General features: G+C 33.1%; 3 protein-coding genes across 4 annotated transcripts; 1 reads left to right on the forward strand and 2 right to left on the reverse strand.

Moving 5' to 3' along the window:
• Positions 1–1,688: 1,688 nt before the first annotated feature.
• Positions 1,689–9,388, forward strand: LOC146901671 (uncharacterized). Its single transcript, XM_085733720.1, has 9 exons — positions 1,689–2,134; positions 2,393–3,036; positions 3,260–3,462; positions 4,065–4,145; positions 4,252–4,338; positions 4,429–4,561; positions 4,648–4,719; positions 5,412–5,528; positions 5,646–9,388. Exons 1-9 carry the CDS (start codon positions 1,725–1,727, stop codon positions 5,768–5,770), a joined length of 1,872 nt encoding a protein of 623 aa, XP_085589846.1. The 5' UTR covers positions 1,689–1,724; the 3' UTR covers positions 5,771–9,388.
• LOC146901672 (uncharacterized) lies at positions 7,636–9,342 on the reverse strand. Its single transcript, XM_085733719.1, has one exon. It carries the CDS (start codon positions 9,340–9,342, stop codon positions 8,401–8,403), a length of 942 nt encoding a protein of 313 aa, XP_085589845.1. The 3' UTR covers positions 7,636–8,400.
• A 5,036-nt stretch (positions 9,389–14,424) lies between the features above and the next one.
• LOC146901673 (protein DEHYDRATION-INDUCED 19 homolog 5-like) lies at positions 14,425–17,700 on the reverse strand. 2 transcript variants are annotated; one of them, XM_085733462.1, is made up of 5 exons: positions 17,257–17,700; positions 15,934–16,073; positions 15,729–15,800; positions 15,386–15,600; positions 14,425–14,764 (listed from the first exon to the last, which is right to left on the reverse strand). In XM_085733462.1, the coding sequence occupies exons 1-5, from the start codon at positions 17,330–17,332 to the stop codon at positions 14,659–14,661; spliced, it is 609 nt and encodes a 202-aa protein (XP_085589588.1). In that variant the 5' UTR covers positions 17,333–17,700; the 3' UTR covers positions 14,425–14,658. The 2 variants fall into 2 exon arrangements, with proteins under 2 accessions (XP_085589588.1, XP_085589589.1); XM_085733463.1 differs by having other exon boundaries at positions 15,934–16,046; positions 17,257–17,667.
• Between the last annotated feature and the right edge of the window lie 1,191 nt (positions 17,701–18,891).

Genomic DNA, 18,891 nt, shown 5'->3' on the forward strand with positions numbered 1-18,891 from the left:
ATTGAAGAGTACAATATTAATCGTTATAGCATATAGGAAGAGGCCATCGAAAGTAAGTTTGCTGGTAAAATAAACATAAATCGGAAAAAGAATATTTTTTTTTTTGAAGGGAGAAAAAGAATATTTTTTGTTTTCCGAAAATTAAAGTACAAACCGAAAATGTTTTTTTAAAGTTTTCCAAAAATATTATGAAACTGGAAATCTAGATGCATATAAAAAATCTCTTGTAGGATTGAACTCATGATTCAAAAAAATTGAAAGCGAGGGTAAAAAATGAAGCGAAAAAAGTTAAATGGTAAAAAGAGTAAAATTGAAATTTTTGGTAGTTTGTAGGGATGAAGGTACGTATGTAGGGTACTGGATAAATTGTTTTTAAATTTTTGACATATCTAAAAAGAAAAATAATTTGGATGTTCATATTTAAAATAGAAGTTCTTAGTTATACATCAAAATATATTTAAATTTGAATATTAGATCATACTTATAAAAAAAAACCCTAACCTAAGCATTCAAAAGTACCTAAGGGCTGAGCAAATAACACTCATCATTCTTCAAGTTATGTAATATTGTGCAAGAGTGATGTTACTTTTTTTTCATCAAAGAAATAGAGTGCAAAGACATCACGTGGTAGTCTAACCCACCATCTATCATTTGAAACTCACTACATAATGAGTGATCAAACTCACAATCCGGGTGTGTTTAGATGGAGGGTTTAGGAGAGGAATGGAGGGGAGTGCTTAGTTTTCTTTTTTAAATTACGGACATTATAAATTGATTTTTAGAAAATTGAATTAACAATATGATAAATGATCATATAATACTTCAAAAACACTTAATATATTTTGAAAAAACATTTTACATTGTTTGTAATTTAAAAAATAAAAACGAGCCCTCCCCTCCATTCCCCTCCTAAACCCTCAATCCAAACACACCCTTAGTAAAAGGACAAAAATTCTAACCACCGGCCAAATCAACACATATGTTTTTATATGAATGTTAACATATGTATAATGTTCAGGTTGAATATGGCTAAACTAATTGTGTTGAAGGCCCCCCAAATCTGTGCATTTACTCATTTTTTAAGATTAAAATAGAGTTTTCAAAATGTTCATGCTTCCAAGTTACAATTACACTAATGTTTTCAAATACACAAAAATAGTGTTGAAAACACTGTAGTGTAGGTGTAACTTGTATGGGTGATGTGGTTTAACTCTACATAATTTTACATAGTTCATTTCTTTTATGTTTGTCTCATACTATCATTCTTCCCATTTTATGTTTTTTCCCCTGTTTTTTACCATATGATGATTAATTTCACAACCATATAAAGGGTGAAAGAAATCACTAATAAACTAGAACAATGGAAAAAATGTGACCTTGAGTTCGATGTAATTATTTAAAAATGCAGCAAAAATTCCATTCCTCTCTTCTATCTATGTCACCATTCGTGACTAAATATATTTTCCACAAGATATAATAAAGTATATTTTTAAATAATGATATCCATAATTAACATTCAATGTTAGTTAGATACAAAGACAAACCTATCGAGAACAAGACAAATGCCGGCAAAATTCTTATAGACAGAGTCATACTGATATCTTCAATGTGATCAACCTTCTATGTTTTCTACTTCTACTACCATTCTTAAATTTTAATAACACACAATTCATCCCTTTTATCCACCTCATAGAGAAATCAGTAATAGTGTGTGTCTCTCATCAATGGAGCGAAGGTTAGGAAGAGAGAACAAAGGGTCACTAAACCTACAAAAAAAGATGGCAGAGACACTACGTAGGGAAGAACCACCACCTGACCTAACAGATTTCATGAATGACATGTTTTTTGGAACAGTAGACACTCACCAGAAAACCTATGACCTCACAGGTGGGGTTTCTCTAAGCATGGATGATGATGAGGACGATGATGGTTTCGATGATAGTACTAGAAGTAACAGTGCAAGGTTGACACAAGAATGGCTGCAAGAAGCTCGACTCGTGGTTGCTTCTTCTCCTTCACGTTGTGAATCTCCCGGACGGCTGTTAGGTTCCCCTCGCTTTGCATCACCGTCGAAGTCCTCCCTTCCTTCTTCTGATCGAACGGATGCTCTTTCTAGGACTAGGTCCGCCAGAAGGTAACATTTCAATTTATTTCATATAACATACATAAGGAACAAAGACTTTATCAAAACCTAAGGGACCAAAATTTAATTATTACTAAATGTTTAGTTGCATGCATAAAAAATCTGGTAGAAATAGTTATTAAGATGTATGTATACTTTTTTTACTAGTACATAGAATCTAGATATTCATCTCTAATTTCATTAACTTTTTGTAACCAAGATCAAAGTGAAAAATACCTCAACAAGTTTCATTGGTATAATCTGATGCAGATACAGAACAGCAGAAGGAATCAGTGATGAGATACTATCAAAAACAGCAAAACACACCCGCAACAAATCAGACACATTTGCTCAACCTTCATCAGATGGGGATGGATCCCCTACAACAGCAGTACACAAATGGTTTTCCAACATCCTCAAACCCAATAATAACAACAACAACAATACCAACAACAATAGCCCCAGTAACACGCCACCACCTTCTCCAGATTCTCTCCCTCCACGGCAGCCTCATCCACGAAAATCCCGCTTTCAATCTTTACTCTCTCCTGCACCTCAGCCACAGGGAATCCAAGCTCCTAATTATAACTCCAGAAGAACTTTCAAGTCTTCTGCACTGTCTGCACCGTCTCCGGAGTATACAAACCAGAAAACACCACCTACATTGGACTCTCAACCTCTGTCCCCACCAAGGAACCTAGTGGAATCTGCTCACCGGAGAACGATATCTTCTTCCACCTGTTCATGGGAGAAGATAGCTCCGGTGAAGAATTTTGCAAAGGAAGAAGAAGCGACAAAGGAGTATAGTCTCAACGGGTTTTTGAAAGAGCAGAGGAATTTGTTTCAGAGATTCTCCAAGGGAGAGCTTCATGCAAATGTCAAAATCAAAATTGTGCTTTCTGGGCATTCAAACAGTTAGTGAAAGAAGTGATGCATGTTTGATATCACTATAAATTTGTCAAAATCGCTCTGTGCCACCGTAATTTTCAAAAGCTACAAAAGTGTAGTTTTTTAAAATCACGGTAAGGCTCACCGTGATATGGAAAAATTTACCGTGATACCAAGATGCACTGAATTCTGTTTTATTGAGGTGATTTTGGGAGTGATGGAAAGTAATGATTTTTTTGTGTGGTGTAGGTACATCGTCGATGGTGGCTGCAATTTGCCATGCATGGCTATTGGGTTATAGACAGAAAGAGAATGATGGTGGTGGAAAAGAGAGTACTGTGGTGGTGCCTGTGATGAATGTGAAGAGAAGTGATATGTGTAAGCTTAAGCAAGCTGCATGGTTGTTTCATCATGCTGGTCTTGATGCTACTTCATTGCTCTTCACCGATGAGGTCACATTTCTTCTTTTCTTTCCTTTTATATAGTCAAATGTTAGTTTTTAGTGTGAAGTTTTAATTTGGTCTATAACAATTTTCTCGCAGATCAATTTAGTCTCTAACAAAAAATAATACCAAACTAGTACATTTTCAACCCGGTGACAAATTTGTTAGTTTGAGACTAATTTTTCCCCAGTTTGAAAATACCAAGGACTGCTTTGGTTTTTTTTTTTTTTTTTTTGTAAGGGAATAAATTAGGCCGTGATAAAATTGTGAGACCAAATTGGATCTTTACTCTAGTTTTCAAGACATGGATACGACAATGACTCACAAACATTAGTAATAATTTAAGAAAATTGTTGTAATTGAATGTAATCTCGTATGTTGATGTACACCGATTCCTTCAGACAAAAACATATTTTCAATTTGAAGTGTAGGTGTCATATAGGATTTTAGTATGTCATGTTAATAGTCGGAATTTTAATCATGTAACTGGTTGGATTAAAAGCAGAAATTATGTGTATCTCATGATCACTTGAAGATGTTTGATGGACATTGTATATAATTTAGCAGACTTATACTTAGTTTGCTGATATGGTGTTGAAGATTGTTTACAGGTGGACATGGAAAGCCTTTTGGTGACTGGTAAACTGAGCGTCCTCATGGTTGGACAAGATATCTTAAACGCAACTAACGAGGTTGGTTCAAATGAGTAATTGATGAATTGGTTTGAAAAAGTAATTTGATGCCAAGGCAATGTACTACGTGCATTATGATTAATTTTATGTCTCAATTTATTCTCAGGTTGGATCTCAATGCACTGTTCTCACAGATAATTACTGTGAGGATGCATATGATCTTCTTCAGAACTCTGTGCTGAAGAAACTATTGGTAAACTCATTGTATTTTTAGCTTATTTCTAGACAGGTACTTTTTCTACAACAGGATAAGATTACTCTATGCTTATATGTTATTTTTCAGCTTGCTGGTATTCTGCTAGATACACAGAATCTAAAAGCTTCTGCAGCAGTATCCATGACAAGAGATGCAGAGGCAGTCCAGCTGCTTTTGGTTGGCTTAGCCCCAAACTACAGATATGCTTTATTTGATCAGTGTAAGGTTTATGTTTCCCCACACATTCAAATTGAGAAATATTCAAGTTCAATGTATTACTATTAAGTTGTTTTGTGTTTCTTGAAGTGATGCAAGACCAACAATCGTCTTCTTTTGTCGAAGCTTTGAACCATAACTATTGGAAGCTCCCTGATGAAAGTAAGTATCTATGTCTATAATCTGTACCAAAGTCTACATATACATGTTGAGACATAATCCAGTTCATGCTAAGTATAGAATAACAAGTGTCGATTCGGTTTGTGACAGTTAGTGAAGTCTGTCACTTCTGTTATTAGTAGTTAGTGCAGTTAAGTGGCACTTGTGGGACTTCCACATCTTTTATAATAGTGTTTTTTTCTTCCCAATTAGCGAACTCCTGACAATGTAGAGAGAGCTGATTTCCTCAGGGGCTTTCATTCCGCGACACTTCACTCAACATTATCCGCTTAAAATCCTTCATGAGTAGCCATATTTGAGAAGTCAATCTTCTTAATGAAAACATCAAATCTTACAAGCATAAGCTTAAACAAAGAGTCCAATCCAAAAGACTAGTCTATTAAATAGAATAACTCAATACTCATTGTCCATTGGCTTATAAGCCTCCTGTTTTATGTGAGACTGTCCAATGTAGATCTCCAAACACCCTCCCAGTTTTCAATTGGGAAAACATTAAATTGAACATAGCATTTCATTACCAAGGATTTGTAACTTTATTTTGTTAAAGGAACCAAAGGTAAATGCATCAAGTACACAATAGAATGTTACTCTATATTATCAAGAAAACAATTTTTTGTAGTATTGAACATTACGACATTCTCACAATTTCCTTCCTTTATTCTTTGCAATCGCAGGTGACCAAAATAGTGAACGAAATATGGAGCATAAAGTTCGTGAGAGAAAGTCAAGCTCTACATCTGACCGGGAAACTACCAATGCAAGTTCAAAAACAAATTCCACGGACGCAAAAGGTACATTTTGACCTTGATGATTTGATAAATAGGTTCCATTTAAAATATTCTTAGTAAGTCTATGTTACCTTGTTTTGCAATTATAAATGTAGTGTAACACAACACTTATCCTTGCAGTAAAACTTGCAACACCAATTTTGCAATCTCCTAGTCCAGGAGTATCATCAAATGCAGAAAAGGAAGCCTCTCGTGGTAAAAACAAGTTCTTCTTGGCAAGGTGGTTTGGATTTGGTTCAAAATGAACTCCATCATATTTGCAAAATTCAAACCAGAACCCCGTTAGAAATTTCGCTTCTTTCCCCTTGATGATTGTTCTTGAAGATATACGAGTCTCAATAGGATTTGGATTCGATGCAATAATTGTGTTACGCAATGAGTCTCAATAGGATTTGGATTATACACAATAACAATGTGACGCAGTTATTGATTTTGACCGCCCGATACCGATTGTATATGTATGTTTACATGGTCATTGTCACTTTTCTGGTTAATTATTAAATTAAATTATTACTATTATGATATTTGTGATGAAGAATACATATATGGGCCTAGCAACTATTTTTCTTAGGGAAATCAGCCTCTGTCGCATTTTTCTGGATCTTTCAAGCTGCCTCATTAAATTATTATTGTTTTTGACGTTGATGTAGATCAATTATCTCCCTATGGTCAAAATTGCTTCAACTGCTACAAGAAAAAGATAAATTTTGTTGTTCATGACTTACTTATTTCTTATGAGTTTGACCTCCCATCTAACAAATCTGCTATTATTAATTATGTTGCGGCAAATGCTGCTGTCACTCTAATGTACAGTTTATGGTTGGCGCATGCATCGTTTTGTATCTAAAAAAATTCACTTTGCATGTAGCATTCAATTGTACAGCATGAAATGTGAGAAGATGAGAATATTGTTTTTAAGTTGGCCTATCACATGAACTGAATACTATAACCTTGGAAGAAAAAAATAGTGTCATATATTTGGGCCTTAATTAACCGGTGTCCATTTAATGCACATTTTTTTATCAAATAATCTAGTGAGCAGTGCCTAGAAATTCACCTTTTAAAGATGAATAAGTGGTGGGTTCGGGGTTCCAACCCCAATCTATTTATATATAATGCAATGTTCATATCAATTGAATTAAATTCATGGTGTCCATCTAATGCATGCACTCTATCAAAACTCCAAAAATGAGCTTATTTTTGCACTCTCTGTAGTCAATTTAGAAGTATATTTTTGTGATTTTTTTTTTTTATTCTTTTATCTTTGGAAAGTATTTTTCCAAATAAAAACAGTATTTGTTCGGTCTGAAATATACTCTCAGATACCAGTGAGATTTTTCAAAAATACTGAGGGAAGCTCCCACGAAAACGATTTCACCTACTAGCTAGTTGGTGGAATTTAGATTGTGGATATATTGATGACCGTTGAATCGAAATTTGACGGTCTAAATTTCATGTTTCCTATTTTGATTTTAAAAAATTTGTATTAAAATATGAACTATCTGATTTTGATTCAATGACTGCAAATATGATGATCGCGTGAATGTGGGGGTTGTCAAGAGAAGGTAAATCCCAATTCTAGTTGGTGAGGCTTGGCAGGGAAATGAACTTTAAATTAATAAAAAATATTCAGACCTAATATATTTTAGATAATTAAATTTGGATCGGTTCGATTAGATAGCTTAGAAAATGAAATTGACTTGTTTTAAAATTCAGTTTGTTATAATTTTCAACTCGAGATTAGGCTTCACGTAAATCAACTCTTTTCTTTCCTTGACCAGATTAAAATATTGTTTTGTCAGTCCATCCAATTGATTTTTTGGACAAAGTTCAAGTGTGGGTGAAATGTGAGAAATCAATCTAATAGTGATGAGTGATGACATGGATGACTAAGTGATTGCATGAAGTCACTGAATGCACCCAATCCAAGTCCCCATGCTACCTTGGACCATTCTTACATTTTTTAAGTTTGGAGCATTTTAAACTATAACTTTCTAATGTCTCAAAAGAAAAAGAAAAAAACTATATCTTTTTAATTTTGGAGCATTATAAACTATAACTTTTCAACATTATGGACCTAGGCAGCTAAGCAATAATGTGGACAACAATATAGATAATCCAACTACTAGTAGAAAGAAATTATTAATCTGCTTTGAGGTGCACTGATGCATTTTTATTTCTACATCATCACCAAACACCATTCCTCTCTTCCCGGACAATACAATTTTCCGCCACATGCATCAACATTTTACACGCAAATACAGACATTCACAATAATACATTAATACTAATCTACTGTCTGTATTTCTGTGATGATTCAAAATTTAATTTACACTCTACCTCGGTTTGAAGAAATTAAAGTACATTTATAGCTCAATTACCAAGATTAGATCAACAAAGAACATTTCCAATTTGTGCAAAATGTAGGTGTGGACTAAGATAGCTCCATATGGAGAATTATTAAGCATGTGATACTATCTATCTTGTTGTGCAATTATGCGTATTTGCTCAATACCAGCTGTAACTAACTCCCAAACCCATTTTGGCCCCACTTGCAATCAGTCAATGCTTCCTCACTCACCATTCCATTATTTGTCCATCATTTGGTGTCCCATTTCATTTTCCAACTTTATTTTGCCGGCTTTGATAGTGAGTATTGAGTACTTCAAATCGGATTTGGATCGGGTGCAGTGTGACTACATGCAATTACATGCATCTCAGTCGTCTCTGATCATTGGACGGTTTATATTTTAAAGTAGATTTTGATTTTCTTTAAATTTGAAAAAATTTAGATAAAAATTTGGACCACTCAATCTTCACGAGACTATCGAGATACATGTGACTGCATACGGTCACAAGACTTGAAATGACCTTTTTATTCAACCTTCCAAGCATAAAGAAACAAGCAAAACTCTGATGAACCACTTACACTAAATCCCTCCACTGATTCACAATTCCTTGCTTGAATTGATAATGGAGAAGATGAAGAAGATGAAATAGTAGAAGACAAAATTGGCTTAAAAATAAACAAAGCATGTTTCAAACCAGGACTAAATAACCAATCATGAACATCCCAATAAACTTCAATTCTCATTTTACTAAGATGAACTGATTCATTACCTCTAAACTTCCATTGCAAATGCTTCACATGAATCACCAAATGTCCATCAATTCTTATCTCCATCTCTGGCTGAACTGGTCCAACAACAACAGAATCACCACCATTTCCATTTCCTCTATTCTTGCATTCAATTGAAATCTCATGCCACTTACCCTTCTCATGAAACTTAGCCCTAGTTGAGAATTTCTTCTTACCAAATATATGCTCTTTCTTTGAAACCAATATAGGATCAATAAGAGCTGGTCTACAACCTGTTCTTCTATAAGCATGTTTTTTGAGATCACCAAGAAGAAGAACAACCTCTTCATCACAAACAACAGCTACATAGTATTCTGAAGTTGGTTCTGTTTCTCCGTTGAATTTAGCAGCTTTAAGGTCCCAGAAAATGTCAACAGCTTTGTTTCCATCAACTATAAACCGTTTTGAACCTTGTTTTCTCCAAAAATACCATGGCTTTAGTTCAACCTTGCAGGTATATTGTGCTTCTCCTTCTGGACCTTCTACTGATATTGATAGTCCATGAAGTAACAAATTTTTGCACCATGTGATGGTTATTAAACGGCAGTGATCAGCTACCTTTGTTCTGTATACTGACATGTATACGCTCTGACCGGAACGTGTCACACCGCCTCCGTGATCATCGGTTAGCTTCTCTGCTGGTGAAAAGCATGTAGGAATACCAATTGAGTCTTGCATCGTCGCGATCTTTGATGTTGCAGAGAACTACGATCAATATATATATATATATCAAAAAATTTGTTGAAGTGACTCGGGTTGCGAAAGTAGCCGAATTTTTGAAAATTTAGGTAAAGATATTGTAGAGAATTGTGATCAAGTGTAATTGATATCTTAATCGCGGTTGAATATAGACGGAGATATCAAAAACCTTGATGTCGCGACTCGAGTCGCCATAGAGCCTAGAGTTGAATAAGGCAATATAGTAGAGATGAGAAGTGGAACATGAGAGAGGAGAATAGACTTGTTGGGAATTTTACAAGTACTTGTGAAGAGAGTGAGAGGGTGAGAGATCTTAGTCACAAGGTGAATGAATGATAGATGGTGCCAGATGTGATTTTGGAAGCATTATTAAGTAAATAATTAATTGGACTTAAAAACAATAATTTTCCAAACTGGCATATGGATGGCAGTGAGTGAGAGTGAGTGATAGAAAAACTCTTTTTATAATATGCATTTATTTATCTAGCATCACTCATTAAGTTGAGGGAAATTATACCACATACCCATACACCTATACTTTCACCCCTACAAGTAAGAAGAAAATCTCAATTTTACCCTTTATATAATTGGATTTCACCCCCACAAAACTGATTCCATCTCTCTTCCTTCTCCTTCACCATTTCAATTTTTCTAATTCTCCTTGTTTTTCTTATATGATTTCAACACATAACCTTTAGTTTTCTTATTAATCCTTCCTTCAATTTTGTATCTACGAATGTTTTTACATTACAATACGGGAAAGAATAATGGTTTACAAAATAAATATCCCCAAAATGAAATTGATCTATGATTCCTCTTTATTCTACAAAGCTCTTTTCAATTTTATATTTCAATAAAATTTGTGTTTGGTTTCATCAAATTACTATTATCATGTGCAAGCAATACCATTTAATTTAATTTATGAAAGAACCAAGGCGTTGTAATTAATGGATTATCAAAGCTGCGAATTTGTACTAACATAGTTACATGCATGGGAGATAATTGGGGAGTTGAACCGAGGATGTGTGTTGCAGAATACAATTGCAAGTTATCAAGAGATTTATTCAAATACCAGGAAACAAACTTTTGGCACAGAAAATGAATTTTGTAGGGGTGTGAAGTTAATTGACAAAAAGGATAAAATTGGATTTTAAAATGATTTGTAGGGGTGAAAGTATAACCGTAGGGGTATATGGTAAAACTTCCTAAGTTGAGACCTATTTTAATATTTTTTGTTGGGGGTTAAAATTTACCTTTTTAAGTTGAAACTTTAATCTGTAGTGTACTAACTTTTTAGAATCCAAGGTTGCTTTATTTATGTGTACTACTACTATATTCAAAAGTGGTTACTTCCAGGCAGTTTGATGCAGAGAAGCCATTTTTCATCAGATTTGGTGTATAGATTTTCACAAATTTAGGAATCATTTATTCATAACATCACATGATATAGTCAAAAATAACCGGTCAAAACTGTTAGGGAAAAAAGATCAACTGTAGTTGTAAGGGTTAGCTTTCCAATGCTAGGTGCCATCATATTTTCCTCCTTGTTTGAAAGTATCTTGTTAATTCCATTGCATGTGACTTTTTAATTAATGATGAGTTCTAATAAAGCCCTAACACCATCCCTAATGGTAATGTGTTAAACCAATGATTTGCAATTTTAAACTTGATCTTATATTTGATTAAAAGGATAAACCCTGGGTTCGGAGATTCAAGTTTCAAGTTTTTATTACTCTCTTTAAAATGAGATAAATATAAATATTTTGTAAATGTCTTTTAAACCTTAAAATCGACGTCTTTGATTGGAACATCATCCTCTCATACAAATTTTTTTTTATCAAAAATTATAATAGTAATTGAATTTGACCTTTGTGATTTAATTAGGTAATGTAGCTATCTGAATTGTCCACATACTTTTGTTTAAAAAAAAAAAAAAACACGTCCACATACAATTGGATAGCATTCCAACTGTCTCATACATAATCTTACGTAAATTATTACTCCCTCCGTTCCGGAATAACTGACCCATTTTCTAAAAAAAAGTGTCCCAAAATAACTGATCCATTTCAATTTTCAATACAACTTTCATCATTCCCAATACAATATAACACTAAATAATACTACTTTTATCATTTCCAATACAATATATTCCACTTTCCCCTTTATTTATACACTTTTCTTAATCTGTGTGAAAAACCAAAGTAGGTCAATTATACCGGGACGGAGGTAGTATTGTTTAGTATTTCTCTAAAATAACATTAATCAAAAGAAAGAAAGAAAGAACAAATATAATAGTGCATTGTATTCTACTTGGATGCGGTGTAGTTGTGTCAGGCTTGAGGGCGTCATTGATGGTCAACATTTTTTCATGTGAATGGAAACAAACCTCTTAAAAATATTACTTTTTTTTTCTGACATCAAAATTTTGAAAATCTTTTTTATTATGAGTTGATGAAAATGTTTTTTATTTGATCCAAATCAAGGGGGAAAATTGCCTCAAAAAAAGTACAAAAGGAGGAAAATGAAAAACAAGAGTAATAAAATGCTAGTCACGGGAAGCTTGGCTTGGTACGCTAATTCTAAAATTACTAGCTAGTACATACCTATCAGTGGTCTATGAATAGACCTTAGAACGTGTTTAATTACAAACCGTTGTGTTAGATTTTGTCAAAAAAAGAAAACGTTGTATGAGATAGGAATAATTAAGATTCTCCATTGTCTTGGTTTTTCTAGTGTTATTGCTGCGATAATATTAATAGTGCTTACTTGTACCATTAAGGGTGATTTGTTAGTTTTACCTTCTAGCCTTAATTATTGTTACCACCTCCTTCTTATTAAAGTGTGTCATTTAGGTTTTACATGTTTTTAAGATACTTATAATATGTTGAGAAATGACTCAAAATTAGTGTACTGTGAAAGTTCAAAATCGTAACGCGATTTCGTCACAATTTTGGTGGCGTAGCTAGCGCGATTTTGATGGCGCGTCGTGATTTTCTTGACAAAATGAATGGTTTCTTCTGGTGTCAAAATCGTAACGCGATTTGTGACAGGCGTAACGCAATTTGTGGATAAAGTTTTATACCTTGGGTCGTACGTTAAAATCGTAACACGATTTTAACAATTGCTCACTTCTTTCCATTTTATGTATAAGTTTCTTGATTTCATAGTTAGGCTCTTTGAAACTAAACAATATTCAAAACAAAATGGATAAGAAAAAACATAATCAAAGTAGCTATTATATGGCCAATATCTGTACTTCTTCTGAGTCATGAGTCATGAGTAGGGAATGATAGACATTTTCATATTACAAAAAAGTCTTGCTCTAGCATCTGCAAACCACATGCTAACCAAATATGCAACATTATAAACTGTAAAGTGAAAGTGAACAGCAATATGTGTTCCATAATGTTATGGGCCACGCCATAAGTCTTGAATTTGCATGTCCAGCCTGGTTTGTTAAGGGCTCATACTATTCTTTGACACAAGTTAAAACAAAAGACACACATGCTTGGCCACACACACTGTCTTCACTGTCTCCACTCTACACACACACTCCGTGCTTCTTCTACCAAATTTCTATAATATAGTAGCTAATCAGTCTCTTTCTTTTCTGGCAAGTTTAGTTAAAGATGACATGATCAAAAACTAGACAACAAAGATATATGACACTGGTTAAATATAATACTGTAGTACAATGTAATGTTAATTTCTGATATGATTCCAATGATATATTAAATTGTAATTTTGTAATGTCGAATAGTTTCTTTTATAGGGGAAGACCTAAAAAAACTATAAGAGAAACAACTAATAAGAATCTGGAGATTGATGAGTTGGAAAAAGACATGATTTTTGATAAAAGACTATGGCGTCGATTGATTGATATGGCTGCTTGTTTTTCCTTAAAAATGCCATATTTTTATTTGTATCATCAAATAAATTACAATTTAATAAGCAGAATGATGTGGTTCAAAGAAACACATGGTAAAACAGCCATTATGCTTGCAAGCCACTAGACTGATGAGTTCTTAAAAGATAGAGGCTTAAATAGATAATTTAGGTGCAGATTTCAATTTGACCTCTTGTTTTAATAAAGTTCTTAACCCAAAACTAGAATTGAACACACCAGACATATAGCAACAGGTGGATTCATATACAGCAAACTATATAAGCAACAAGTGGATTCATTCAACTGTTACATTAGATAAATGATCAGAACCATAAGGCTTCGCAATGACTGAAAACCAACTTATGAGTTTGATGATATTACATTCCTTTGGCTGTCCTTTCTCAGAAAATATTTGGTCTACAAAAACACCTCATTTGGATCATTTTACAAATATCACTTAAGTTGGATGTTTACTAGAACACATCTTATTTAAAAGTTCAAATACCTTCTACGGTCTTTTAAGTTGGATGTTTATAACAAGTTAGTTCTTTCAGACTTTTTCGTTACAAATTGGTCTTTTAAGTTTCTTTTTGTTACAAATTGATCTTTTAAGTCATAGAACATTTAAATTGGTCCTTAAGTCATATAACTTAAAGAACCGCATATGATATTCGGCCTATTCAAAAGCAATACAATACTCTAAAGAAAGAAGTACTCCTACATATTACTGCAACAAAACAAGTTTTTCTGGTAATAAATTCTATAAAACATGTCAATAGTTTATTTTATATTGTTTCTATAGAATCAATGAAATCACTCAATTGGTCTCTTGTGGTTTAAAATGTATCCCCATGATCAGTAATGCCTTTTTCCAACCACATTCATGCTGCATGATGCAATATCTTAAAAATTCTGAGGACTAACTGAACATACAGCTATACTATCAAAGTATGAGCAACAACATTTGTCTCTCTCATTAAACTCAACCAAAGAATTGAAAATAGTTATAAAATTTCATACACCATAATTGTCGCCGCATTCAGAGTGGTTTTCCTGAGTTTTATGAGAAACTCTAAGAATGGACAGAACCAACTTAAGATTACACAGTAATGCTAATTTGATATCAATTCGACCTGCGTATCTTTTTCTCTACATTTAAACAAATTTCTATGAAGTTAACTGAAAGATCAACTTTAATTAATAGAGGTCTGAAATACATATGAAATACATATTGGCATCAACATAACTATTGCTTATACTAATCACCTCCTAAACCGATGCACCGCAATAAAACCCAGTGCCTCTTGGACCAGCATCATACCAGTATCAGAATACATAGGCTATCTGAATATGTAAGAAGCTGCTACTAATTCATTCACGACTTACGTGACTGTAAATTAAATTCTATTCTATGAACAATTTTCCTCAAATATGGTTGATAAAATCAACTTTTGAACAAAAGTTGCCCTCAACTCTTGTTCTTGTCGATCCTGATCAACACCATCAGTCCCAGACCTGCAGAGACAAAATCAGCATACAAGATTATATCATAATATCAAAAAATGAGAATGTAAAAAACTTAAACACAGGCTAGAAATTTTTAATCATGACAGCGTCAGGGTTGTGAGTTTGATTCAAACTGTTGAGTCTAAAACTTCTTACTTGGTGGTTCGGCACTTGACTATAATCTGCAAGGCTGTAAATAGGAACTTCTATGCTAGAAACATTTAATATATTCCTTTCAAAAGAATATTTAATAGACTCTATTTAAGGATGATGGTCTTAAATTCATGATATCATTTAGTCTTTTCTTCACGTTGATAGCCAGGTAATTCTGATAAGAGGAATGCTATCCTAAAATAACTAAGAAAAACTATCACGTTGTAGTCCTTCAAACTTCAATTATAATTACCATCATCATAGGTTAGTTGGCAAGTTAGAAAGCAAATCTTCCAAGAAACCATCAGAATCAAACCTCATAGAAAATACAAGCTAGCTGCTTAAGTGCATATAATGCAGATGCGCACAATTTGCATGCTTCCTATGTGATGCATTATACAATATAAGCTTCTCAAGGTTTCTCTTGTTACGCCAACTCACCACAACTATAAAATCTCAAGAGAAAAAGAACCGTACCTTTTAGCATCATGAATTTCTATATCCTTGTTGCTGAGGCTGGAGTTTTCATCTGGATGGTTACTGTTATAGTTAGGAATCGGCACATTGCAGATGAATGGTGACAAAAGCGGATCAGGTATCGATTCTTGTTTGTTTCCCCTGGCAGCTAATTTCTTGCCAAACATTGCTGAGTTACCAGACCAGATGCTAGATTTCTCAGTCTTCCACCCCCACTTTATATAAAAATAAATAAAAAATCAATACAATGAATTGAGTCAGGCAATAAAGAAATGCCATAAAGTCAAAACATATGCAGGATTACGATTTAGTACACAAGAATTATTAGATAAGCAAAATATACCTTTCGCGAGCTTGAATGTGTAAATTGTGTGAACGCATCGTTCCCTAAATTTTCTTCACACACAGGACAAACCTAAGGTACCAAAAAATAGGATCACATATTTTAATCATTGTTTACTTGCATAAAATGTATGGAAAAAAGAAAACAGATTACAACAAAAATTACTGCCAGACCCAAATTTAAGGAAACGGAAAAAAGGTTATACCACATTTTTTGGGGAAGAGCAATACTCCTCTTCAAAACCACTGCAGAGAGGAACTTGAATTTCAAAGTCACAAAAAGGACACCGGAAATCAGATTGGTAGTCGTCATCCACATCTGCGTAACGAATTACGAAGTAATTTTCTGTGGTATGAATATGATCATTGTTAGAAAGCTTTTGTAGCACAAGCACAATGATTCTATATAGCATGATAACAGAAATTTCTCAACATGACTAAAGCAATAGAGAATATAAATTAAACCCACATAATATGCATAGCATTACAAGCTCGCAAAATACCAACAAGTGCTTAGTGTATAGCCTTTTTTTTTATAAAATGAGCACAATACAACTGTAGAGGCACCATTATGATTTAAAACTTTTCTGCTAAAACAAATTATACTTACATCTCCACTATGTTGGTACCCAAGAAACTATATAACTTAAAGCACGAATTTTTTTTCAAGAATGGAATAAAGCATGATTATTGTTACAATATATATATTGAATTACTAGTAAGTTAGAGTTTGCTATTTTTTATTTTTTTGAAGGAGAGTTTGCTATTAGTTAGTTAGTTGGTTAATACTCAATTAGCTCTACATATAGAGCACCTTGCACACATTTTCCATATATTTTTTATATTAAAAAAAATAAAAAAATAAATGAAGTGTTACAATAAATAGATTCAATTAGTTTGTTAGAGTTTCAATTAGTTAGTTAGAGTTTGTTAATAGTTAGTTGGTTAATTCTCAATCAGCTCTATCTATAGAGTACCTTGTACACATTTTACATATGTTTCTCAATCTTCTCAATATGATTCCTTTTGAGAATTCTCTCTCATTTTCAAGCTCTCAAGCTTCTAAATTCAATGTCATTCAGATTTTTAAGAATTTCATCAATTATAAACCCTTATTACATAACTATTTTTTTTAACAAAAGATAAAAAAAAGTCAAATTGTTGTCACATAATATAAGCTATTTTCATAAGCTACTATGAAGAGCTTATGCAAATAAGATGGAAACAATTTATGGACATGTCATATGTTATCATTTCTATAAGTGTTTATACTACCTAATGTTCAAATAAGTCCATCCAAGCATGAATCATGGATTCAAATGTCATAATCAATCCTGGGGTGATGTTGAGCAAATAATTATAAAGGATCTTATCAAGCAGTTTTACAAGCCAACCTTTAAACTAAGAACTCAAATAGATAAAACCATGGCTCAAACATTAGAGAAAAATAAATGAAAAAGAAGAAAGAAACAAAAAAGGAGGGTACTCAAAGTAATAGTAGAAAGTAAGAAAACAAGAATAGTACTAACCAGAGTGTAGTGGAGCAGCTTGAAGAGTAGAGAAGTGCTTTGTAGAATGAATACTGGCCATGATGTCCAAGTCCATGATGATATCACCTTTGTTTCTTCACAAACAAGAGCACTGTGGAAATGAAGTGAAAGTGAAAGTGATGGTTTTGTTTGCTTGAGAGGCTTGTTTGTGGCGGTGAATGGTAATGAATGAGGAAAGGTTTATGAGTCTGCTGAACTCTGAATGAACTCAACAACTCCAAAAGAGACGACTTTGCTTGTCCATCATTAGTCAAGTCATCACCATTCACCAATGGCTTTGTGGCAAAGTGATGTTTTGCTGAGTCATGTTTGGTTTCTGACACTGGATGCTTTTCCAACACACAAAAAGATCAACAATCATGACTCTGACTCACACTTGTCCTATTTTCTATCTATATTTTCTTTCTTTCCCAAATTATAATTAATAATAGCATTGAACTAATGTGAACTTTTTTTTTAAGAAAAATGCTAACTAATACCTAGGACATTAATTAAATAAAATGGGGAAATCTTAACAAGTGTTTTTAGGGTATTTGATAAGAAGTTTAAATTGAAAATTTTATCTTGAAATTTGTACATTCAACATATTGAAACATTAAAAAGCAACTTTTCCTCCATGAAAGTTATCAATTGTTTCTATTTTTTGAATCTTTAACAAGTGTCACCCAATAAAATGAGTATAGTAAGAATTTTTGGAACTTATGTAATTAAATATATAAAAGTTTAGAAAATGTTGTTTTTCAATGTAAAACTTACTCTTTTTTCTAATGGGTTTCTCATGACATTAGTTAGAATGATTCTTTTTTTCTTTTTTTTTTAAATTCGATATCCTATTTAATGATCTACTAATTTGAAATGTCTAATTTAACTATTCACTTCCAAAGGTCGTGTTTAAATCCAGAGCTGCAAAGTCATGTATGAATTAATTCACCAAAATGACATCGAGGTGAATTAAGCTTGAGAGTAACACATTTCAAGTTTCAAAACTAACTTAACAAAACACCATGGTTTTGAGTATTTAAGTGGTCTCACATGTAAATAATTGTGTACGGTATATCTTTAATAAAATTACTAAATAAATCAACTAATAACTATACAACATGAGAGAGAGAGAGAGAGAGTTGTGCTTGATGGTCTTCTTGTGTGGCGTTGTATATGCTCGATATCTTAAACGATGTTTGTTTGCTGGTTTCCATCTAAGTATGGTGTTTGTTGTTCAGATTGACATATTCGCTCGCTTCAACTCATTACAAATATAATGAAGACTTGAATGCTAATGTTGTAGATCCGAAAACATAAATATTTCATTTACTTTTATTTTATCATATTTGTAGACATTATCATTTGTCGTTGTATGCTGTTAACTTAAATATGGAGTACTTGTTTGCAAATTGACTTTTTTAGTGAAAATAAAAAAACAACACAAAGTAATGTCGTGGCAGTGAGCACCATTGATAACGTAGGGGCTAAGCATCACACACACCTATCCAAAGAGGTGAAGGCACCGAACCTCTAACATCAAAAGGTTGTTCAAACGTAAAGTAGTCTTTTTGTGACCTTAAAGTAGTCTTTATAAAAATGCATAAAAGCTATGTTGAGAAAAATGATAAACAC

Source organism: Medicago sativa, chromosome 8, assembly GCF_051527215.1.
Source record: "Medicago sativa cultivar Bolivia chromosome 8, Bolivia_mono, whole genome shotgun sequence".
NCBI classification, from domain to species: Eukaryota; Viridiplantae; Streptophyta; class Magnoliopsida; order Fabales; family Fabaceae; genus Medicago; species Medicago sativa.

Coding starts and splice junctions, on each gene's coding strand:
- LOC146901671 (XM_085733720.1), top strand. CDS start 1,725: ATGGAGCGAAGGTTAGGAAGAGAGAACAAAGGGTCACTAAACCTACAA. Junction 2,135..2,392: donor AGGACTAGGTCCGCCAGAAG/GTAACATTTCAA, acceptor AATCTGATGCAG/ATACAGAACAGCAGAAGGAA. Junction 4,339..4,428: donor CTGTGCTGAAGAAACTATTG/GTAAACTCATTG, acceptor GTTATTTTTCAG/CTTGCTGGTATTCTGCTAGA.
- LOC146901672 (XM_085733719.1), bottom strand. CDS start 9,342: ATGCAAGACTCAATTGGTATTCCTACATGCTTTTCACCAGCAGAGAAG.
- LOC146901673 (XM_085733462.1), bottom strand. CDS start 17,332: ATGGACTTGGACATCATGGCCAGTATTCATTCTACAAAGCACTTCTCT. Junction 15,601..15,728: donor CACATTCAAGCTCGCGAAAG/GTATATTTTGCT, acceptor TTTTATATAAAG/TGGGGGTGGAAGACTGAGAA. Junction 14,765..15,385: donor GAAATTCATGATGCTAAAAG/GTACGGTTCTTT, acceptor TTGTCTCTGCAG/GTCTGGGACTGATGGTGTTG.